This window comes from Mus caroli, unplaced genomic scaffold, assembly GCF_978045245.1.
Source record: "Mus caroli unplaced genomic scaffold, Mus_caroli_1 scaffold_16, whole genome shotgun sequence".
In the NCBI taxonomy this organism is placed as follows: domain Eukaryota; kingdom Metazoa; phylum Chordata; class Mammalia; order Rodentia; family Muridae; genus Mus; species Mus caroli.
The window spans coordinates 2,047,353-2,071,735 of NW_028227271.1; the positions used below are offsets into that span (position 1 = coordinate 2,047,353).

At 44.2% G+C, this 24,383-nt stretch overlaps 1 protein-coding gene and 1 pseudogene across 1 annotated transcript; both read right to left on the reverse strand.

Annotated features, from left to right (window-relative positions):
• Positions 1-406: 406 nt before the first annotated feature.
• On the reverse strand, positions 407-23,996 carry Eif4b (eukaryotic translation initiation factor 4B). The gene is made up of 15 exons (XM_021182713.3): positions 23,899-23,996; positions 16,038-16,175; positions 13,808-14,016; positions 13,390-13,506; positions 12,086-12,140; positions 11,512-11,646; positions 8,835-8,972; positions 8,553-8,726; positions 7,540-7,768; positions 6,167-6,264; positions 4,472-4,685; positions 3,950-4,005; positions 2,863-2,968; positions 2,593-2,665; positions 407-2,320 (listed from the first exon to the last, which is right to left on the reverse strand). Exons 1-15 carry the CDS (start codon positions 23,909-23,911, stop codon positions 2,240-2,242), a joined length of 1,836 nt encoding a protein of 611 aa, XP_021038372.1. The 5' UTR covers positions 23,912-23,996; the 3' UTR covers positions 407-2,239.
• Positions 9,096-11,505, reverse strand: LOC110309993 (ubiquitin-ribosomal protein eS31 fusion protein pseudogene; annotated as a pseudogene).
• Positions 23,997-24,383: the final 387 nt, after the last annotated feature.

Genomic DNA, 24,383 nt, shown 5'->3' on the forward strand with positions numbered 1-24,383 from the left:
ATACAAGTCCCTCAAATGTGTTCCAGTTCCTTGGGACTCTAGGGGTTGTCTCTATCCTAACTCACTTTCCTGTTTTCAGCAATGACCAGCTTGAAAAGCTCCCTTAAGTCTGAAATATCTCCTGAGGTGGTCCCTGTATCAGTGCCCCACAGCTTGCTGGGCAGGCACACCATGTGGCTTCATGGACTGCAAGGAGGCAAACACTGGGGGTTGGAGTAAGTCAACCAGGAACCCTGCCTGGGCTCCACACACAGGGGTCCATCTCCACTGTTGGTGAGCCTACCCACTCTGTCCTGCAGCAGCTCATGCTCGTTGCTGTGCTACAGGAGGAGAAGGAAGGAATGGAGATGGGGAGAGGAGAGGCATTCAGAGGGGAGGGGAGAACGATAAACTGCAACATTAACCATCAACTTTAAAGACTGGATTTATTTGGAGAAAAACAAAAAACCCTCAACCCAAAGGATGGGATTTTACATCTCAAGACATCTCCCAAGTAATGTCTACAGATTACAAATCATTTTCATAGAAGATATTTTTGTACAAATTTTACATGTATTCAGGAGCGGGACATAAGTCAACCCCTGTTTTTATTTTAACAGAGGAGCAAAGTAGGAGAGTGGGACAAAACAGCTGTCTTCTGGATGCAACTATCTGGAAGGGAAATAGACATGAAGAGGGCAAACTACCTTCTCATTGTCTACAACAATGGTTTAAAAAAACCCATTCAACTGTGGGTATCTCTGCAAAAGCCCACTTCCTAGCTACTAGCCAATCAAATCCACCGGAGAAGCGATTTGCTGTGCCTACTGCTGCAGCACGGGACATCAATGCTCCTGCACAGCAGGCCTAGGACCAAGGTATCATCTGTCTGCAGGTACCTGACTACCCACAACAGGGAGGCTTGCCATCTTTGGAGCTGACCCCTACAAAGGTGCACATCAAAGCAGACAGGTCAAGCTACAGTGTTGCAAGAGAAACCCAGGACCTTGCTCAATCTTTCTTTGCATTATCCTTTATTCTTGAGGGGGGTAAAGAAGCCAGCCCTCCTAAGCAGAAAACCAGTCAGGGTCACATACATTATAAACAAGCACCAGCGTGGGGTTCCAGTGAAGGAAATTTATAGAAACCTTAAAACACCCCATTCAAGGCTGAAGACCTCCAACTCACCCCATTTACACACCCCTATTCACCACCCAAGCCCATCAGTTGAGGCTGAAAGCTGCAGGAGCAGGCAGAAATCAAAGATGGCATAGAGAAAACTCACTGGTTTTGCTTGAGAAAAGCAGCGAGTCCTCGGGCCGTGGCTTTTTGTGGCCAAGATTACAGTGTCTGTGGGAGGCGTGTGACTCACAAAGACAGCTCTGGGAGGCTAAGTGTCATGGAGACCATGAGATGACCAGAGTGACAAGGTTTTCAAAAACTATGGATATATTTCAACCTCTAGAAAGGACAGTTTAGAAGGGGCAAAACCAGGCCTTCTCACTACCTGTAAGTGCTTCCTCATCCAGAAATGACCACTCTATGCATGTGTTTACTGAGGTCACACCGTTTCCCTCACTATCAGGTATAAAATAGAATCAGTCACCTCCCCAAAGCTTTCCAAACCACGATTGAGTTTCCGTTCATCTTGGTCCCCAAGCGGAACTACTTGTTAGTGCCCCGTAGACTCACTCCCAACTACCCCCTTGGGGGGTAAAAAAATAAAACAATTTCCCCCTAGGCTGGCCCCATTGAAGTCAGAACTAAAGCAGAGGGGCTGGCAGCCTCCTGGAGACTAAAACAGCTTGAGACTAGAACTACCTTTCTAAGGATGGGAAATTTATTCAGGTAACGTTTGGGAATTCACAGGTGCCATCTTAGGATAAGAATTAGAAGGTAGAAATCTCACTTTGCTTTGCACCTTTTTCTACTACCTAACTGATGTGACTGCCTCTCTGTCACTGCAATTCTGCTGAATGGAGCCCCAGGCACTAGTCACACAGTAACTGCTTGGTATTGTCAGACACAACTTCCCCATTCAAAAGCGGTAGCCACATCTCTGGCTACAATGGTGATTCTCCAGTTACTTCAATACTTTAAAAGGCTGCAGCAGCATGCAAAAGAATTTCATTTCATTAAAAAAAAAGTTTAGAAAGGTCTTCAGGAGATGGTGAGTTTATTTTGTCTTGTCTGGATAGAGGTTTGATTTGCTCTTGAATATTCCGGGGTGGAGACTAGGAGAAAGCACAGGGCGTGGAGGTTACTCAGCGCAGTCGTCGCCCTCATCCTCATCCTCGCCGTCCACAGACAGAGCAGCATACTTGCTTGCAGAGCTGAACTTCTGTAACAGGAGAGGAGAGGATCACGGACAGAAGCCCAAGATTCTCCAGCCCAGCCCTAGAAATACACTAATGTCTTCCCCGGGGCACAAATGGGAAACCCAGACCACATCCATTGCTCTGGGAGAGCAGGGAGGGTCAGGGGCATGAGTGGACTCGGCCACACACATCCTCTTTCTGAGAGCTGAGGAAGGTAACTCCACCTTAACTGTGCTCACTGGAGACAAAAAGCGTCAGATGCAAACTAAGAGGAGGAAAGGCCCATGGCACTTACAGAGGCTGGATTCTCCTCAGTTTTCTTTGGCTCAGGTGCAGATCTGGAGTCTTGATCTTTTTTGCCATCCTTCCTGCAGAGACACAATAGGTATTCAATAGTGTTGCTGGGACAGTGCATTATTTTTATATTCTGCAAATCTAACCGTGACTCTAGTTTAATCACAGTGATAAACCTGGCAATGCTTGAGAAAGCCCAGAACTACTTTATAAAGATTCCCTGCGTCTAACACCACAAGATTCATAAACAGTGAGGAAAAAATATAGATACCTATCCAACTCCTTCCAGTGGTCTCTGTTCCCTCCATCCCCGGGACCACGGCTGGAGCTTCCAGTTTGGCCTTGTGTGGCACCTACCACATCCACTTTATTTCCATCTGTTTAAACAGAAACACAAAACCAAATTCAAGGGTTATAAAGTAACTCATCTCCCTGTCCTTGCTTTCCTTTAAGCTGAAGGAAACACATATGAAGGTGAATTATCCCCACGCCAAACCAGCCTAAAGCCTTTTTTCCCATTAAAAGTCCTACTGTAGTGACCATCACCTGGAAAGCAGGCAGGACAGAAATAGGAACTAGATAGATTGTTCTGTAGTGACCTTGGTTTACCAATGGTGACATTTCAAACTTGGACAGGACAGACACATTTATTCCTGTCCAATTTCTCCACAAAGGCAGGCTTTACCAGGAAGAGGCAGCTTTAAATACTCTTTGAAGAAGTCATTCCTGCCCTCTACTGGCAGAAAAGGTAGCTCATCAAAGAACATTAAAAAACAATAACAACAACAATAAAACAATTGACAGTTGAAGGTTGATGGGGGTAGGGAAGTAGAGCCACTGCTAAGGTATCAGCGTTTCTATAATCCTCAATAAAACACAGTAGACCACTCCCTCACAAAAGCCATGAAAGTAGAGGCTGGCTGGGAAGAAGGGGACTGACAGGAAGGAGGCTAACAGAGCAGCAGTGATGACCATGACTGAAATACATCACTTGACCCAAGAACTGAAAAAACACTGCAGCTTCCATTAAAAAATGTCTTCTTGCTAGGTAGTAATGGCACACCGCACATCTTTAATCCCAGCACTCAGGAGGCAGAGGCAGGCAGAGGTCAGCCTGGTCAGAGTTCCAGGACAGTCAGGGCTACACAGAAAGAAGCCTTGCCTAGAAAAAAACAAAAAGAAAAATTCTTTGGCAAGATGCTTAATCCTGGAGTCTTTCATTACAGGCATTTATTTTATTTATGTGTACTGCCTGCGTGTGTGCACATCAAATGCCCTGGAAAGAACTGGAGATATGCATGGTTGTGAGTACCACAGGGGTGCTGGGAACTGAACTTGTTCACGTGGCGCAGGCTCACCTTTCCTTGATGGTCCTTCCTCAGAGGGCTGGACTGGAGCTACTTTCCCTCCACCACTGGAATAAAGCAAGCAATCAGCCATCAGTTTTTACAGGAAAGACAACACAAGCTTACACCATTTTCCAAATGTACCAGGCTGCCTTTTCATTCCACACTACAATATTAGAATACAGGAAAGAAAGAAAACAGTCTTTCACACACTTAAGTGCCATATGCTTTGGAAATCCAGCATGCTTAGCTGGATTCTTCTCTTGGAAAAATTTAAGAGATCCTAAGTCACTTGAGTGAGCAAAGTTACACTGACAGCATGTCCCAGGGCAAAGCATGTCTACATATTTCTGTGGTAAATATTCCCATCATAGCTGATCTTAATCCAAACTGATGTCAACTGGTTAACAAAAATCAAGAAAACAGATACTGTTGAGACAACAGTGTATGAATTATACAGGAGGCAACCTCCTCTGCAGTACACACTCCCTCAGGGCACCTCCACTAAGCAGCTGCTGTTACAGGCCTACTCACCTTGTAGGGGACGGCTGCTCTGTGTCTGAGCTCTGAGATCGAGCAGGAGGGTTAGAGCTTCGCTTCACCCACGCATTCTCCTTTGGTGGAGGGGCTGGCATTACCTTTAGAGGCTGGTCAGGTTTAGGAGGCTTAGAGGTTGGAGAGTGACAGTCGTCTTCTTTATTGAGGGTTTCATTTTCTAGAGACTTCTCACTCTCTCTCCTTCGTGTATCTGTGGGGGAAGAGGAACTCGCTGTACAGAGCCCACCTGGACTGTAGCAGTAGGGATGGGGGCATCACTTTCTTTTCCATCAGCAGCAGACACACACTAACTGGTTCCTGATCGCTATAGTTACACATAAACCAATGGTTTCCAGGACACCTGGAGAAAAGTGCTTTCTGGAAAAGGGGAAAAAGCTACCTGGAAGAACAGCAATCTTGTCTTTATTTGGAAGGAATGAACACTTTGGGGTGTGTGTGTCAACTTGTCTGTCTATGTATTAGGACAGCTGTAACTGGGGATAACATGCTCTTGTGGTGAATGGGACGCAGGACCAAAGCCCAGGAACCACTGCTCAACTCCAGCTCAGCAGAGGCCTTTACACGGGGACAAAAGCCCAGACACATTTGTATTTGCACAAAAACTTCTCTGGAACCATGGAGCTTGCTTTGCCAACAGTTACCACCTACATCTGAAGTACAAGCTCTAGCAAAGCGGCTACACAAAACCAACATCACACTTACTCGAGCCAGAAGGAGCACTACACCACGTTACAGGGAGACTACAAAGGCCAAACAGCTTCAGAAAACTCTTACAACACTTGGCTCCATTGACAAATCACTCTGGCTTTGGGCTATTTTAAAATACTCAAGTACAAGTAAACTTGGGAGGTAGGAGAGCTTTAGCAACAGCGAATCACAGTAAGAGGAGGACTCTACAATTCCTGTAAACCGTTTATATCAGATTCATTGTGGCATTAAGTGTCTTCTTTGTGCCTGGTGCCTAGAGGCCAGACACCATTATGAGATCTTCTGGAACTAGAGTTACAGGTGGTTGAGGGAACAGGGCAATTAAAACTGGGGACTCTACAATTTCTCCTTCACAGGAGGAGGGGTGCGGTCATCAGTGGCCCAGGACTCTGCGACACTACACATACATGCCAATGAGGAAATGACCATTTATCCTCAAGAACACCACTAATATTGCCTAAACAACATCAAACAATGTCACCCCAAGAGGTCAAAAACCAGTGCAAAGTGAGGTGGCTCTAAAAAAACCAACACCAGTGAGACAGAAAATAGGGCCGGCAAAATATTGTAGCAGGTAGCTTGCCACCAAAACCTGCCGAGATCAATCAATGACTAGAACATTCTCTCTGGGGAAAACAGACTGCTCCAAGTTTTCCTCTGGCCTTGTATCATGACACAAGACCCCACTCCTCCACAAAATAAATGTTAAAAAACAAAAACAAGACATCTAGCAGTCAACTACTCTTCTTAGTGACAGACAGTCCGCAGATCACTGAAGTGTTTCTTCTGGCACCTGTTCCCGAGGCCTTGCTAACTCAGGAGATTCTGAGCAGAGCTCAAGGCCAGTCTGGTCACACAAGTCTTAGGACAGCCAAGGCTACACAGGAAAGAAAAGCTAACACTGCACAGTGCTCACACATCTGCAGGAGACGGGGACTCCGATACCCACCCCACCTGACTTACTTCTGCCAGATGTGGCTGAGGCCCCAGTCTGCGATGACTCACTTCCTGTCCTCGACCGTTCTCTTTCCTGAGTTTCTTCACTTCGCCAGCTTGGGTGTCTGCACACAAGAGATCGACAAAGAAGACAGTTAATGCCACAATGAATCTGATACAAATGGTTTACCAAATTAACATCTATTAATACACGGTCTTGGTGAGTGCAAGCCAGAGGACAACCTTGGGACATTGTTCCTTAGAAGCTACTAACCTTATTCTAATTTTATGCATGTGCTGCCCACATGTACGTCTCTGCACCATGCATGTGCCTGGTGCCTAGAGGCTAGACATCATTATGAGATCTTCTGGAACTGGAGTTACAGGTGGTTAAGGGAACAGGGGAATTAAAACTGGGGACTCTTCAAGAGCAGCCAGTATTCTTAAGCTTTGCCACACTGGCCCAGTGATGAGTGTAAGATTGTATCACACGGCTTTCTTTACCTTAAACTATTTCAAGGCAGCAGGTTACACATGCTGGCTCTAAATACCTCAGGATTCCACATTAGCTTCTATTCTGAATACAAATGTGAGTCATTCATACAGAACATTGCTGAGCTTTTCCTAATAAAATCCTAAAAAAATTATATATTTCTTTGTGCCAGGTATGGTAGCACGTACTTTTAATCCCAACAATCCTAGGAGGCAAAAGCAGGTAGACCTCGGAGTTTGAGAGGCCATTCTGGTTTTAGGACAGCCAGAACTAAAGACCCTGTCTCAAAGAAAACAAAAATATTTTTCTAACAATTCTTATATTCTTTATGCTTGTATGCTACATGACCATAGCGTACAAGCATACAGAAAAAAAACAGTGAAATAATTCCTGGCTATATTCAACAAGAAAAAGCATTCTCTATGTAGTAAGAGAGAATGAATTTAGAGGTCATGCTGGCACTTGCACCACCTGGTAGCAGAGGTAAGAGCATGAAGCCTGACTGGGCTCAGTGATTTCTGGTGTGGCCTGTTTCCAAAGATCAAGGCTAGTGAGATGACTTGGTAGGCAAGGACACTTCCTGCCAAGTCTGAAGATGCACAAAGTTGTCCTCTGACCTCTACATGCATGCTCACAAAGGTCAATAAAAAAGAATTGGGTCAACCATTTATTTACTTCTGTTCCGAAGTGCTACCAATTTCTATTTCTGTCAGGTGTAGCACAAGTCTTTTTGAAAACATGAAGGCACAGAAGTCTTTAGTGTGTGACACTCTTACACGCTGTAGACTGCTTCACCCCCCAATAAACACATCCTAGTCATAACCAGTAACCACTCCATTTCCCAAGCGCTCAGGGTTAGGGTCAGGGCTTGGCAGTAAGGAGAAGCCCCTTGTTGACGACGCCTCACCTCTCCCGGGGCCGGCGATCTAGTTTTGGCTCATCCAGCTGACGCTGCAGCTTCTCCTGCTCCTTCTGTAGCCGCTCCTCTACTTCTCTTTCCCTAGCAGCTGTGTCAACAGGTTTCGCCCCTCCAAAGATGGAGGCTGCCCGGCTGGACTGGGAGGTGCTGGCGGAGGCGTCATCCTCCTTAGGAGCACTGCGAGGCTTGAGGTTCAGTCTGGGTCTCTGGGGGGGGCCTAAGGCAAACGAGAGTCTAAGTGACAGTTTCCAAAAAACATCAGGAGGTGAGTGCTGGGAGACTCTTGGGAATCTTGTTCAAGAATCTGGTCTGAAGATGAACAAACAAAACCTTGTAGCAGTATGACAGGGAAGATTTTTAGGTGTGTATATTATAGACACAGGTGAACACAGCCATCAGCGCTGGAGACCTGAACCATAGTCTCACTATCTGCATGGCAGGCAATTAGACTCTAAACTACCTCCACAGCCAAGGGAGGCTCCATCTAGTTCTTACACTTTTGTATGAAATTCTTAGTAGTCCAATTTCTTTCACTTTTCAAATTATCAGAGTACTTTCAAAATAGACCTAAAATTTAATCAAGCAGTGTCACCTAACAAGACCAACTTTCATCATGATCAAAGGTAGAAAAAAACTAACTTTCAGATGGTGTCGCCACACTTAGCCTAGGTGGCTGCTGTTAGAGCTGATTGTAACAGTGCTTTGTTTCGGGAACTAGGGGCATAATACTCAGAGTTGACCTCTGAAAACGAATCTCACCATTCATAGAATCAGTGATAACGACTGGCTGGGACTCTCATTTTCCTCACTGATAGGGCAACAGAAGGCTGTATCTTCTCCTTTCCTACTGTTTATTAAATGTTAACTGAAGATGGCTATGGAGCAGCATCCAAGATGAGAACATTCTGTCTCCACAACCAGGTCTACTGTGCTCTGCCACCTCCTATACAACTGAGAAACAACTTTCTAGTTTTCTGCTCCATGAAGAAAGAGATGAGTACCTCTGTCATCACGCCTATAATCGTCCCGAGAGTAGTCATCTCTGGAGCTCCACGACCGATCATCCCGTCTGTCATAGCGGTCTTCATAGCGGTCCCCACCTCCTCTGTAGTCATCATCTCTCCGGTACCCACTTCCAAATGCTCTTCTGCCACTGCCTATCCTGGAGTCATAGCCTAGTAACAGATCTCAAATTGTGGTCACAAAGAAAGGGGGGGGAAAAAAAAAAAGCAAAATAGAAAATTCTTGAGAAGTGTTTTTCAACTGAGTATTATCATGACTACCTCGGTCATAGTCTCTGCTGCCTCGGTCATCATAGCGATCCCGGCCCCCATAGCGGTCCATGTCTCTGCGTGGGCCGTCCCGATATCCGTCCCTATACCCATCCCGATACCGGTCTGAATCGTAACGATCTCGATACTCTAGAAAGAAAAGAAAACAGGTAACAAGTGTGGCAGCTCACTAGACCAATTGGAGTTCTACTCTGACTACAGCCCCAAACCAGAACCATTTGTACCAACTTAAAAATGTTTTAGTATTTACTCCTTTAAAAGGAAAAAAAAAAAAAAAAATCCCTGATGGGTGCTAGGAATGGAGCTCACTTGGCAGAATGCTTGCCTAACACAATGTGGTTCTATATTTAATTCATAGGACCACACTACCACTTGGGGTGTTGGGCAGCAGCAGGATTGCGTTCAAAGTCATTTTTCTTTCAAAAAGTCACCCCCATAACAGGTACAGGATATCTCCCTGATTCAATTTTGTGGCTTTAATATGCTTTTTCTTGGGTAGGTAATGATAAATATCTATATATTCTATACAAATTCTAGAACATGATGTTTAAATACATTTAAGCACAAAAGAGACAGGCTATAGCTAGAATTTTCTATGCTTGATACCAATCAACCAAAGACTGTTTCAAAGTTTGGCACGAGGGTCAGAGACGGCTCAGCAGATCAGACTCCTGCCTCTAAGCCTGACAACCTGAGTTCCATTCCTAGGACCCACACGGAGGAAAGAAAACAAGACTCTCAAAAGTTGTCCTCTGACCTCCACAACTCATACTAAGGCATACATGTGCTTGGCTAGGCAACCAATAAATGTTTTTTAAAAATCTGGCAGTGGCTAAGGAGAAGGCTCTACTCTTAAGAGTGCACACTGCTCATAGGTCAAGTATCCAGTGCCTTCTTTTGGCCTCTCTGGATCCTGTATTCGAGCGCACCCTCCCTCCACGTTATCTCCCTCCCTTCTTGCTGTGCGTGAACTTGCTTTGTAAACCAGGCTGGTCTTGAACTCTATCTGCACCTGCCTCCTTAGTGCTGGGAATGAAGGAGCACCACCACACCTGACAAAAATAACTCCCTAATCTCAACACACGATAGGGTTAATGCAGGCGATCTCGAGTCCCAGACCACCCAAGAAAAACAAAGAGTATTAACACAATCCAGTACAGGCAAACACAAGGCCGCATCTCACCTTCACTCTCACAGCACTGCTCAGCCTTTCCTGCTGCTGCCAATGTTCAGTGAAAAGGTTCTTTGTATACTCTCTTCAGCACAAAGTACAGTCAATATTTTTTTAAAACAGGTTTATTTACTTAAACTTTTTAAAGTGCCGTCTGTCTGCACACTTATATGCCAGAAGAGGGCATCGGATTCCATTACAGATGGTTATGGGCCACCATGTGGTTACTGGGAATTGAACTCAGAACCTTTGGAAGAGCAGTCAGTGCTCTTAACTGTAAGCCATCTCTCCAGCCCTAGTCACTGTATTTTTAAGTGAATCAATCAATCTTAAGTTTTCTGAAAGTCATCCTTAAAAACTAAGCACAATTATAGTCACATAGCAGTTCCTGGCTGTTTCCCACATTGAATCTTACTGGTGAAGTAGTTTAAATAAGCATCTAGCTTTTTGCTGTAGGTTTCATGTCTGTGTTATGTAGGTCTGTGTTGTTCCTAAAATACCGTCTTGCTTGGCGATAGGGTCTCTCCCTGACCTGAAGTAGACCCACTGACAAGTCAGTAGGCTCTAGAGAGCTACCACCCTCACTGCATCACATCTGTCTTTTTACCAGGGAGACTAGGAATCCAACTTAGGACCCCACTGCTTGTGTGATAGGATTTTAACATTTGAGACCAAGCTACTACCTCTTCTGCCTCAGTTATTCTTTATAAACAATTGTGTTCAAAGAGAAATGCCTGTACTTTCTGTTAATATTTTTTAAAATTAGGAACTTATCAAATTTCTTATCTGCATTTGTCAACAATTTTTATTATCAAAACAAATAACTCCCCTCAAAAAACTCCAGAGAAACCAGACTTTATAAGTTGTTCCTCAACTTCTTTTTTTAAGAGTTCCTTCTGTTTATTAATGCGTGCACAGCTACTTGTCTTCTGGTTTGTTGAAGCAGAAAGTCAGACAACACTTGCCACAGCAGTGCCTGTCAGAGTGGCTTCCCACGAAAACTCCAGCACCACACTCATCAGAAGGACACTCCTTGACGAAATCGGCTCAGCTAATTTTGCAATTTTCATCCACCTTATAGTATTTCAGCACAGCCAACTTAACCTTCTTCCTCTTATACTTGTTCTTCTTGGGAGCGGTGTACGACTTCTTCTTCCTGTTCTTAGCACCACCCTGAAGTCTCAACACCAGATGAAGGGTGGACTCCTTTTGAATGTTGTAGTCAGACAAAGTCCGGCCATCTTCCAGCTGCTTACCAGTAAAGATCAGCCTCTGCTGATCAGGAGGAATTCCTTATCCTGGGTCTTGGCCTTTACATTTTCTATAGTGTCCGAGGGTTCAACCTCGGGCGTGATGGTTTTCCCCGTAAGGGTCTTCACAAAGATCTGCATTGTGGCGGCGGCTCCACCCACAATGGCGGATCGGAAAAACGTTCCCCAACTTCTAACATTACATTATCAAACAGACCCAAGAAACAATTAAAAAACCTGAACTTACTGTCTCCAAAGCTATCATCGCCTCTTCTAGGTGGGTAGTCATCAAAACTGTCTGTGGTGGGACGGGCCCTCCAGTCTGTGTCTGTTTTGTCAGAATCCCGATTTCTATCTCGACCAAAAGAACGGTCATCCCTGTCTGTAGACAGAAAACCAAACAAGTTAGCTCACCCAAGACACCACTTACTTCTCACATGGTCCCTCACATCCCACCTACGGTTTCTATTGCACTGGCCAGGCTTTGAGGTTGCTCTCTCCAGGTAACCAATCTGTTTTTTTCCTCAAATGTATTTTAATTAATGTTTATCTATATCACATTAAAGCTCAAGCTCCTAGGTAGCAAATCTAATTATAAATTTATAGTCCAAGGATAGTAAGTGGTTTGAAATCGGAAGGAGATAGGATGAATCTCTGGATTATACTCATTAGGTATCAGTAGTAGTCCCTTCGACTGAGGCAAATCTCCTTTAATACGACCTAAAGTTACCATGGAACAAAGCAGGCTGAGAACTGATTCCAGCCTCACTACCTCCCTAGGATCACTACACCAAACTGGGAAGTTCTACCAGTTTTCTTACCTTTATCCTGTGCTTGATCAGCAACATCCACACGGATTCTCCTGTTACCTAGAGACTGAGAGTATAGGATCCTATTAACTGACCCCTGTTAGCTTAAAAAGCTCTAAGAAGCCGGGCAGTGGTGGCGCACGCCTTTAATCCCAGCACTGGGGAAGCAGAGGCAGGCGGATTTCTGAGTCTGAGGCCAGCCTGGTCTACAAAGTGAGTTCCAGGACAGCCAGGGCTACACAGAGAAAATCCTGTCTCGAAAAAACAACAACAACAAAAAAAACAAACAAAACACAAAACTCAAGAACTTCAAGAAAAATTTCAAGCAAATTTAGAATTAACAAAGTTGGTGTTAGATTAATATAAAGTTAACTCTATTTTTCCAAAGCCAACTTCATATACTGGAGTAAACTGTCAGTTTAGTGTAATGAAAGCAATTCTCAATCAGCTAACATGCTTGTAATTATAGCCCTTAGGAAGCAAGTTCCAGGCCAGCCTAGGATCTATAGGAAGACCCACCAGCGTCCAAAGAACAAGGACAATTAAAATACCAAAGCAGTTAATTATTCAAACAAACAGGCCAACAACACAGCAGCAGTACACTGAGGACTGCTGTCTCCAGGCCTTTTCACTCACTCAGAGCTCAGTTCCTCAGACTTCCCCTTTCCTAATTACCTTTTAAATACTCTGACCAACTGCTGAGCACCAACATGGATGTCTGGCTCTACCAGTGAATTTTATTTAACATTATCTGATACAGACTAAGGCATTTAATCATTGTTCAGTGAAAATATTTCTAAGAGCTGCTTATTTACAATTATACCAAATGGTAGATTCAGACTATGGAATTCTGGAGTTAAATACCCCAGCCTTGAAAAGATACACTTTAAGAGAACCTAGTTAACTTTTCTCTCTGCATTTATAAAGGCAGTTTATTTTTAAAAAGTAAAACCCTAGAGCTGACACAAAGTAGTAAATAGGTTCATTAGAAACCTGGTATGTTGGGTTTCTTCCCTAAAATTCCATTGCAATCAGGAGGTATGATTGGTATGTATCAGGTATGTAAATGGTATCAGGAGGGACTCGGTTTGGTTGATAAACAAAGACTGCCCATCCTTCGCCTTCACTTTCTGTGATTGGTTTGCCTGCCTGCCAGTCTGTCTGAGGAGAAGGTGTCAGATCTTGGGAGTTCCTGATGGCTATAAGCTGCCATGTGGTCGCTGGGAATTAAACCCAGGTCCTCTGGAAGAGCAGCCAGTGCTCCTAAAAGCTGAGCTTTCTCTCCACCCCCTCACCCCACCTCTTAATTTCTTTACCTCTTCATTGAGACTCAGAGCACTGAGCAGAGAATCCAGGTCCTCAAATTCTGCGTAGCCGAAACCTTTCAACCTGTCTGGATTGCTGGGTTCCCGTGGTAAGCGTACAGCGCTGATCTGAGAGAATAAAGAAACAAACAAACAAAAATAACAGGGTTAAAAACAAACAAACCCAAACAAAAAGTAATTTCTCTGAAGAACATATAAGAACCTGGGAGAAAACTGGGTAGAGGACAGAAGACAAATAACTCTATAGCCCACACCGCTCAAGTCATAGTAATTTAACCCTTAACACAAAATTAATTAAGGTATTCTTTGCATCTTGGACTCTGTTGCCTTCCTCTGTGGCCCATCCCACAATCGGTTTATTTAGCTATTATCCTCAATATCCCACAGTTTGACACAAAAAGACACTCACATTTAATCCTCTAAAGAAATCCTTAATGGAGTCTTCTGTCACATCATAGGGCAGATTCCCTAGGAAAGCAGTGTAGGGTGGCGACTTGGGAAGACGGCTCCGGTCGATATTGGGTTCCCGAGCAGCCCGTGGAGCAGTGGGAAGGATGGAACGGTCAATTGGAGGCGCCCTGTACACGTCATCATCGTTACTATGCCAAGTTGTTGACACTAGGACAGAAGAGCAGACAAAAGGAAATGTAGAAGCCAAGTATGGCAGAGCACCTGAGTAACTGAGACAGTAGGATAAATGTGAGCAAATCCAGCCAGGGTTACAGACTGAGACCATCTCAAAACAACCCAAACTCCAGCGGGCATAGTGTAGAGGCTGGCTCAAAGGTTGAGACCAGCCCAATATTCACAGAAAATCCCAGACCAGTCACTACTATAAAAAGAGAATCTGTATTAAAAAGCACATGCTGGAAGGTGGTGGCACACACCTTTATATCTGCGTTCAAGGCTAGTCCAGCCTAGAGAGTGAGTCTTAGCATAGCCAGGGCTACACAGAGTAATCCTGTCTTGAAAAAACAAAATCCTTCAAACCAACTCCCACAAATCCACATGCATGTAAGATTAGAGCCAGAGATTCAAGCCAACACCAAGCCAAGTCAAAACAAGGCTGTGCCACTGAAGCAAAAGACAAGAAAATACTTCTAAGGTGTTATAATCAAGATTGAAAACAGAGGGACTGCAGAGATGGTTCAGCAGTTAAGAGCACTTGTTGCTCCTGCCGGTCTCAGGTCTAATTTCCGAGCACCCATATGGTGGCTGGGATCCAACAGGTACAGAATTATTACACATAAACAAAGAACAAACAGAAAGTAAGGAGTACTCAAGTCTATTCTGTGGATCTTAAGGCCTTTCTTTGACTGCTTTCTCTCATTTTACTCTTTAAGGAATCTATGAACCAAATCCTTCACATGTTTACTACAAAACACTTTAGCCTGAGAAGCCTGCGACACTGCTCTATCTACAGAAAACGAGACTCAATGAAGACAATTATCTGATGCTAAGGCATCTGACCAGGATGCTTTCTACCTCAAACACACTAAGCACTCTTGATAGCTCTCACACTCCCACATGGATGGGGCCTTGTGTTCTCTGCCCCTCTCTACCTTTGCTTTTGTGAAGACAGTGTTTGTCTACCCTGGGGCTCAAGGCCTTCCTGCCTCTACTTCCCAATCCCAAGAATTACAGCTCATACCACCTTACCAGGGCTTCCTCAAGGTTTGTCTTCCCCCCAAACCCAAACAAAAAACCAGCTATCCTAGTCCTGGTCCCATTTCAACATTTAGAGAATATATAAGCTATATAAAACTTCCTGTTTTCATCATAAAAGAGGCCACACACAAAGTAGTCAATTTGCAATAAGTTTTTTTGGGGGTGGGGGTGGAGAAAGAAAACTGGCTAGACTGATGAAGCCCTAGGTGTGGTATGCATGCCTATAATTCTAGTACTAAGGAGGCAGATGTGAACAGATCTCTGATAGCTTGAGATAAGCCTTGTCTGAAATATCAAGTCCAGGTCACATAGGGCTATACAGGAGACCTTATCTGAAACACACAAGTCAATAACAAGAAAAGCCGAAACATATATACCCCAACCAAAACCAAGGCCAGGCTGGGTGGTGCAAGCCTCAATTTCAGCATTCCAGGACAGATGATCTCTATGGATTCTAGGCCAGTCAAGGATTCATAGTGAGCTGATACTCCAAACACCACCCACCCACCCAACCAAAACACCACAAAACTGTTAGGTTTTCCTTATGAGTGATATCACAATGCAATCAACAAAGCTGCCGGCATCAAGTTGAGGTGAAAATAGGCTGAGGGAACAAAATAGGAATTAACTAACTACACGGGAAATACAGAACAGTATCCCTCGAGCTAGTGTTACACATTCAGAGTGGCCTGTAATAGACAGAGTGAGCGCACCACCACACCTAACTGCTCAGTCTTAATAAATAGCCAGGCCCAGCGTGTGATTATGCTCAAAGTTCACTTTAGTTTGAAAGTCAACCAGAGATTAAACCCAATACCCTAAAATACATAAAAAATTTCAAGCTGTACAAATTAAGATCAGTTCTAATCACAAACGAGGCAAATCATGGAATACCATTTTATTTAGAAAACAGTGAACTTTTAATTTTAAGCACAATGATAGCTCCAAGGACAACAACAAAGGGAAATTACCATCTCCTTCCAGATCGTCTGTTTCATCAGCCCAGCTGACTGGTTTGGGGACATAGGTGCTTCCTCCACCAGTTCCTCCATCCTCAGCTAGAAAGTCTGTTAGGGAGATGGTCTTCCCCTTCTTATTCTTCTTTTTTGCTGAAAGAGAGAAAGATTACTCAACGACAAGTAAGTTAAGTCTTATCCTGAACCATTAAAGACATTTAAAGAAATCAAAGACCTACCAGATGACTGGATTGTGGAATTCACATCATAAAAGAATTCTTATGCAGATATAAATGTGGAGAAAACACAAAACATTCAAGAAGTCAGGCATAATATCTGAGGCAGAGGAGGACAGCTGTGTGTGTGTGGTGGTGGTAGAGAATAGCTCATTTGCTGGCATAGATAGCATGAAGTCCTGGGTTTAATCCTTACTATATAAACTGAGTGTGGCAGGACACACTTGAAATGCTAGACTAAGTAGGTAGAGGAAGGAAGATCAGAAGTTAAAGGCCATCTTCAGCTATAGGGCGAGTCTGAGGATAGCCTGGGATACAGGAGACCCTGTCCCACAAAACTATAAATGCTTAAGTATATAACATCTTTAGGTATAGAAAAGGAAAGCTATCCATTAATACCCTTTGGGAAACATGGCTACAATGGAGAAATCCTTCATTTATTACTAATAGACAAATAAGACAAAGGCCCTACAACAAACCACACTCTCCAATTACATTTGAAATTGCTAGCCAGGCAGTGGTGGCACACACCTTTAATCCCAGCACTTGAGGAAGAGGCTGGAGGATCTGAGTTGGAGGCCAGCCTGGTCTACAGAGAAAACTTGAAAAACCAAAGAAAGATAATTTAATTTAGAAATGACTTACAATGGAAAAAAATTGCTATATAAACCAAGGTAGCATTGAATTCAGAGATCCAAGTGTTTCTATTTTACCATTCCTGTAATAAAGTGCTTTCTAAAAAGTAAAACTAACAGACTGGAGTGGTGGCTCAGCCATTAAGAGCCATTTGTTGCCCTTACAGAAGACCCAAATTCAGTTCTCAGCACCTGTAACTCCAGAGGATCTGGCCCCTTCTGAATTCAAACATGTAGGCAAAACAATTATATAGATAAAACTAATCTAAATTCTAACATGCTAGTATATCCACTGCTCCTTAAATACAAAGATAAAACAGTTCCTACTTACATATAACAGTCTCTAGCTACACATGGCACTTTATGTGTATTGTCTACTTGTTAAATAACCACAAGGAAGACTTATAAAGTCTATCCAGAGGGAAGGAAAGGAAACCTCAGGTATTTTCCTAGCACACGAAGGGCTCTTCCTTCAGGACACTGAGTAGGAAATAACTTCTATGGCAGGTTATCATAGCCACGGTAAAATGCCTGCTGCCCGCAGTGGCATTTGAAAGCATTTGATTAAATGGCATGCAAATAACTCGAATTCTCTGTACCTTCAAAACTTCAGAGCCAGCACAGTCAATTCAAGGGACCAAGAGGAGTTCTAGAACAAAGTCACCACCAGGCCATTATGGAGGGAACTTCTCCTAAAACCAAAACCAAAGCAAAAACATCCTACCTGGCTGGGTAGGAATTGGCCTGTTAACTCAGTACCATTGGAGGATTACAAGTTTGAGGCCAGCTCTGGTAACCAGTGACTGTTCCCTCCTCCAAAAGTTAAGAGCTTTGCTATTATCCCAACAGCTTCATAGTTGTCACTATGCAGCCCTGGCTGGATAGAGATCCGCCTGTCTCTGCTCCTCAAGTGCTGGGATTACAGGGATGGTTCACCCAGCAGCAGCAGCTTCTTCTTCTTTTTTTTGGTTTTTCGAGACAGGGTTTCTCTGTATAGCCCCTGGCTGTCTTGGAACTCAAGCTTCATGTTTTTTAAACAATCACGAATCCTTTCAATTCTCACCTTTCAACTCAAAGAGGGATAAAAAAAAAAAAAGATTGATTTATTATTATACACAACTACACTATAGCGGTCTTCAGATGCACCAGAAGAGGGGTCAGATCTCATTTCTGGTGGTTGTGAGCCACCATGTGGTTGGTTGCTGGGATTTGAACTCAGGACCTTTGGAAGAGCAGTTGGTGCTCTTACCCACTGAGCCATCTCACAAGCCCTCAAGAGAATATTCTAACTCGATACACTAATGCTTACTAAAAAGAAAGTTGCAGGCTGGGTGTGGTGGTGCACGCCTTTAATCCCAGCACTCGGGAGGCAGAGGCAGGCGGATTTCTGAGTTCAAGGCCAGCCTGGTCTACAAAGTGAGTTCCAGGACAGCCAAGGCTACACAGAGAAACCCTGTCTTGAAAAACAAAAAAAACAAAACAAACAAAAAAAAAGTTGTTTTTTCAAATTCAAAAACTGTTGGAAGAAAATAAAGGTATCCTGTTTTGCTATGAATGCTACAGACAGCATTATGTAACAACAGCCTCAAGTGTTAGAGGGTGAATGTTCAACCCAAATGAAGAGATGTCTATTAAGTCAGTCCTTTTTTTTAAAAAGTGACTTAATGCTAATGTGACTCTAAAAAATTGATAGTGTACCAGTCAGATCACATGATCCTTAGTCTGTTCTGCTTCTCTGAATCAGTTGTGGACTATGCCATATTTCAAATTCTAAGGCTAGACTACTGAGGTCTGGCCACTGGATGGAGCTACAGTTAACTTACTCTGTTTGAAAATACTTCATCACAGGCTGGGTCCTAAAGCACTCGAGCTCTGTTCACATGTGTAAGTTTTGTGCCCCCTCCCCCAATGCATCTCCAGTGGACCACTAACCGCCCAAGCAGCCAAGAATGACTTTGAACTCTGATTTTCTTGCTTCCACCTCCCTCCTCAGTATTGTGATCACAGGCATGCGCCACCAAACCAGGCTGACATGGTAGGTGCTGGAGATTGAACCCAGGGACTCTGTGCACTCTAGGCCACTGAGTTAACCAACAATAAGATCACTTGTGCAATACAAGGTAGACTATATAAGACTACATGTATAAGCATTTTGCTGATTGATGTTTTTATTATGTGTGTCCTAAAACTGTCCTACAATTTATATTTACTTGTATTTAGTTGGGCTGGTGAGATGGCTTAGTAGTTAAGAATACTGGCTGCTCTTCCAGGTCCCAAGTTAACAAATTCCAGCAACCATGGGAACTCATGACAATCTATAAAGGTATCTGATGCCCTCTTTTGGCATGTACATGCAGACAAAGCACTCCTACATAAAAATATAAAAACATGGGGAAACTGGAAAGGAGGGATAACATTTGAGATGTAAATAACCACCCCCCCCAAAAAAAAACCCCAGTATTTTTTTTCTGTCTGTGCACTATATGCATGCCAGATGCCCATGGAAACTAAGAGAAAAGCATGGAACCCCCTGGAACTGGCATTACAGACAGTTGTGAGCTGCCACCAGGGAGCAGGGAATGGAACCCAGGTCCTCTGCAAGATTACCAAGTACTTTTAGCCACTGCCATCTCTCTAGCCACATTATTTACGTCTTACCTTCCACCACCACAGCATAATCTAGAATTAATCTACCCTTTGAAATGATTTGGCTTAAATCAACTTTGTAGATTAGGGTTTCTCAACTCTTAACCTTTTAACTCAAGTTTAGGGAAAAAAACAAAAACATTAACATTACTTGATAATTCAAAAAAAGCTAAAGCATCAATAAAACATTTACAACAAAACACTAATACTTTAAAAAATCCTTTTAAAATCATTATTTCTCCCTTTAACATCCTTACTGCTGGGCTGGAGAGATGGCTCAGCAGTTTAAGAGCTGCTCTTCCAGAGGTCTTGAGTTCAATTCCCAGCAACTACATGGTGGCTCACAACCATCTGTAATGAGATCTGATGCCCTCTTCTGGTGACAGTGACAGTGTACTTACATATAATAAATAAATCTTTGGGCCGCAGTGAGCGAGCGGAGGTCCTGAGTTCAATTCCCAGCAACCACATGATGGATCACAACCATCTGTACAGCTACAGTGTATCATATACATAAAACCAACCAACCACCACCAACAAAAACATCCTTACTGCTCCTTCCTCCACCAAATCTGGTTGAGGCAAGTCTTCAAGACTAAAATCCCCTAAAAGATCTCTCATTTAATGTGGCTGCACAATAATCCAGTCACACATAAGCAGATTCTAAAGGAGAATAAAGTGAGACAGTACCATTTGTCTCATTCCATCTTATTTCACTGACAAGTTATCAAAATCCTCTATGCCCTTTGATCCTTCAACATTAGGGCCTTCCACATTTAAAAAGATTTCAACTGTGGGGGGCTGGAAAGATAGGTCTGTGGTTCAGACTGTGTTTCCAGTACCCAGCTCAGAACAACATGAAACTACAGCCACAGGAAGTATCCATGTACCTGTATCCACGTGCACATGTCCATGTTTAGACACATAAACACAATTAAAAATAAAAGGAATGATTAATTGTAAGGCCAGGTGTGGCTACATACACCTTTATTCCCAGCACTCAGGAGGTAGAAGCAGGAGGATCTCTATGTTTAAGGCCAGCCTGGTCTACAAAGAGCCTGTCTCAAAAAAAAAAAAAAAAAAAAAAAAAAAAAAACAATAAAAGATCAATTCTTTTGTTTAGTTCTTCAAGAATATAGTCTTTGCCATACATTGATTTAACCAGTTCAATTCTTTCATCTCTCTTCTAACCCCATTCCTGATCCTTAAAACAGTTCCCTTGTAAATTACATCTCAAAGCTGTTTTGTTTTGTTGTTTGAGATAGGGTTTCTGTGTAGCCCTGGCTGTCCTGGAACTCACTCTATAGATCAGGTTGGCCTCAAACTCAGAAATTCGCCTACCACTGCCTTCCAAGTGCTGGGATTAAAGATGCCACCACAGGCAGCTCAAAGCTATTGTTAAAGTAAACACACATACATACTGTTTCAATATGAAACACCATTTTCCTTCAATTGACAATACTCAGTATTTGACTTCTTGATCTAAGTATCCTTACAGAGCAACAAATACTCTGTACAAAAAGATAATTTGTATACATTTAACTAGTTCTTGAAACTGTTTCACTATGAAGATCAACACTAAAAAGAAACCATTTAATACATCTTCTCACTGAAAAATTAAAGAAACACCTCACAGCACGCCTGTCTTATCAATTAAAGTCCTAGGCACAGCTTATACACTCACAGCATGCCTGTCTTATCAATTAAAGTCCTAGGCACAGCTTATACACTAACTACAATTTTAAAGTAACCTGTATCAAACATGATTCCTTAGAGATAAACTGTTCATTAACAAATGAAAAAACTGAGACAGATCACTTAACAACTCATATAGCCACAATAAAAATTTAAAGGCCCTTTTTCTGAGTCAGGATCTCACTGTAGTCCAGGCTAGCCTGGATGGAACTATGGCAATCCTCCAGCCTCAACCTTCTGAGTGCTGGGACAACACTCAAGGTAGCTTGCTCAGCTAAACCCTCATAGATTTAAAGTCTTCTTTTAAAGATGCAACTAAAGAATTACCTACCTAGGTTCAGGTTTCCTAGAAACTTAAAAGAATCCTTATTTGTCAGTTAGCTCTGAGACTAAGATACTACGGTCATATGGAAACTAGTATTGTCTCAAATATTTTTTCACCTTACCAAATAGTGATTAAGTTGTATCTGGTATTTTTACAGAGAAAACCCAAGAGCCATTTCCAACTCTGAACTGAATTGGAGAGGGGACCTTCCTGAGGGCAGATTATTAAAGAAAAAGGGAAGAAGACACCATCAGGGAGACCTTGTAAACCAGTGGATCACAGTCAACAGAATAGAACCAAATACACAGCTTACCAGGGTGTCTTTTTCTCTTTTAACTTTTGACTGTTTTTTGATTGTACACAGGTTAAAGGACAACCTGCAGGAGTCTGCTCCCGCCCGCCTCTACTACACGGATTCTTCAAACTCAAGTTAACAGCATTGGCACCAAGTGCCAATCTCCCCAAACCATCTCCCCAGTCCAGCTATTTCGTTCACCACTAAGAATCTCCCAAGAGGAAATTCATCTAGACTTCTCAGTTAAGACACTAAACTGTAAGCCAAGGAGTATTTTTCACTGATTAAAATACGTTTTTGTAATTTGTAGACGATCCTTTTAGCCATCAATTCCAACTTCGTTCTTGTACTTACAATCTTAATGAGCCCAGCTAGGAACCTGGTGTTTCCAGGACTGTGACTCTGATCTGTGCTACCTGCAAACAATGTGACCTTCGACAAATCTTTGAGCTGTTTCTCAACAGCTGGAGAAACCACCAGTTCTTTACATGCTCTCACAGGCTTGTTCAATTAAGTGCTCTACTAACAAAAGCTGTTACCCAGGGTTGGGGATTTAGCTTGGAGTGCTTGCCTGGCACAGCCAAAAGCTCTGTTCAACATCCAGCAATGCAGGGGAGGAAAGAAGTTCTCATGGCCGAAGGCACCAGATTCAGTGTGAAAGTTTCCCAAAGACGGAACCTGATTTCCTTGTAATATTAGAAAAGATGGACTTCTGTACTGAATGTTGCCAGGCGAGTTGCTAAACACCTTTAATCCCAACAACCCCAAGGTAAGCCTGGTCAGACAGTCAGAGCTAAATGAGAGACCATGTCGCACAGTTTAAGAACAGCAATCCAAAAAGGTATTTTTAACATATTATGCTATAAAAAATAAACTGTTTCTAAAACGAAAACTAATGCTAGGTGTCTAAAAGCCCTCTGGTATTCACAGGTCCACTGCAAATGCCCCCTCCCCAAAACCCCAAACAAACAAAAAACAAAACAAAACCCGAAACGACCCCCCCCAAACCTCACTTGCAATGCTGGGAATATACATTCCACCAAACAAACAAACGCACGCAGAACCTCTTGCCACTATTTTAATAGCACCTTCTGGAAGTTTCCCAGTTATCTGGGAAAATGACAAAAGCTGAAGCCTGACACTAAAACTAACCAAAAAAATGGGAGCTCTATATAATGCAACGCCCGGTCTCCTTCCCCACCTCTGCCTGGCATATAGTGTGCACTCAGTAAAAACTGTTGGTTGAATCAAGAGGTGGAAAGAAAAAGGCACAGGAGAAATCTAGGTGTCCATCCCTACAGCACCTCCCTAACACGTGGAGCACCCTGGGTTCCCTACCCCCAACTATAGTGGGGCCAAACCTAATATGCGTTCGCTTGGGAGTACAGCGGTCGAGCCACGCTCCCAAACCGACTAAAGCTTAAAGTACAAGGTCATAAACGAGCAAAAGCCAGGTCCATCCAGGCTTCCCATCTGGAGTCCAGCAGCGCATGTTTCCGAGGCGCGCCTTCTCCACCACCTCGCCTCGTCGCCCGTGCCGTGCTGCGCACGCGCACCGCTGCTTTCATCGGCCCCTCCACGGCCTCGCGCTCGCGTTCTAACTGCACCCCCCTCCGCCCCCACGAGGGTCCGCAACGGCCTCGCGCCTTGGAGACCGGGTCCAATGTGTTCCGGTCCGCGCGCCAACCGCCTCCTTCCTCCACCCGCGCCTTGGCGCGGGCGCGGTGCTTCACGCCTTTGAGAGCCTCGCGCCTCCCGCACGTCTCTCTGTGCTGCCTCCTCCAATTGAAGGCAGGGTCCACCATTTCTGCCTACTCCAACCTCGCGCAACGGGGTGAAAAGGGTGTGAGGGGGAGGGGAAGGCCTTCCCCTCCCCCTAGACATCCCGAGGCGGTAACCTCAAGCGGCCATGCCGCTAGCCTGCCGCTGCCCCCAAGTCCGAAAGGAGCTGGTGCCTCCTGCCCCCCACTTCCAGCAAGGAGCGGACCAAGCCCGGAGGCTGTTTCCGAGCCTGGTCTTTGGCCACGCTCGGCCGCTCACTCACCTGAGGCCGCCATGTTGGGAGAGGGAGAGAGAACGCAAAGGACCCGGATGAGGCAGTCACGTGATTATAGCGGGCGCGACGGGCTTGGAGGCGTGAAACCAGGAGGGGGCGGGGAGCCGAGGACGGAGGCAGGAGGCGGGGCGCCGCCGCCGCGCTGGGTTCGTAAAGCAGCGCGAGGAGGTGGCGCGGCGTCCGACGGGAAGACCTGCGCGACATGTGGCCGAAGGGGTGGAGTCTGAGCTGTCGCGAAACCCTTCGCTTTACGTCGGGCCCGGCACCGCCGTCCGGTCCGATCTACGCCCGGGGCGGGGTCTCCTGGCGCACAGACTTGTGGGTGCTGGGTCGGCGCAAAGGGCGGGGCCGCACTTGCTGATTCTATAGAACAGAGTGGACTTGGAATCTAGAATGGGTGTGCCACAATTGATTTTTTTCCGAAGGGAAGATTCTGAGTTTCTTTTTAAATCACTTTTTGTAAAGACAAAGAA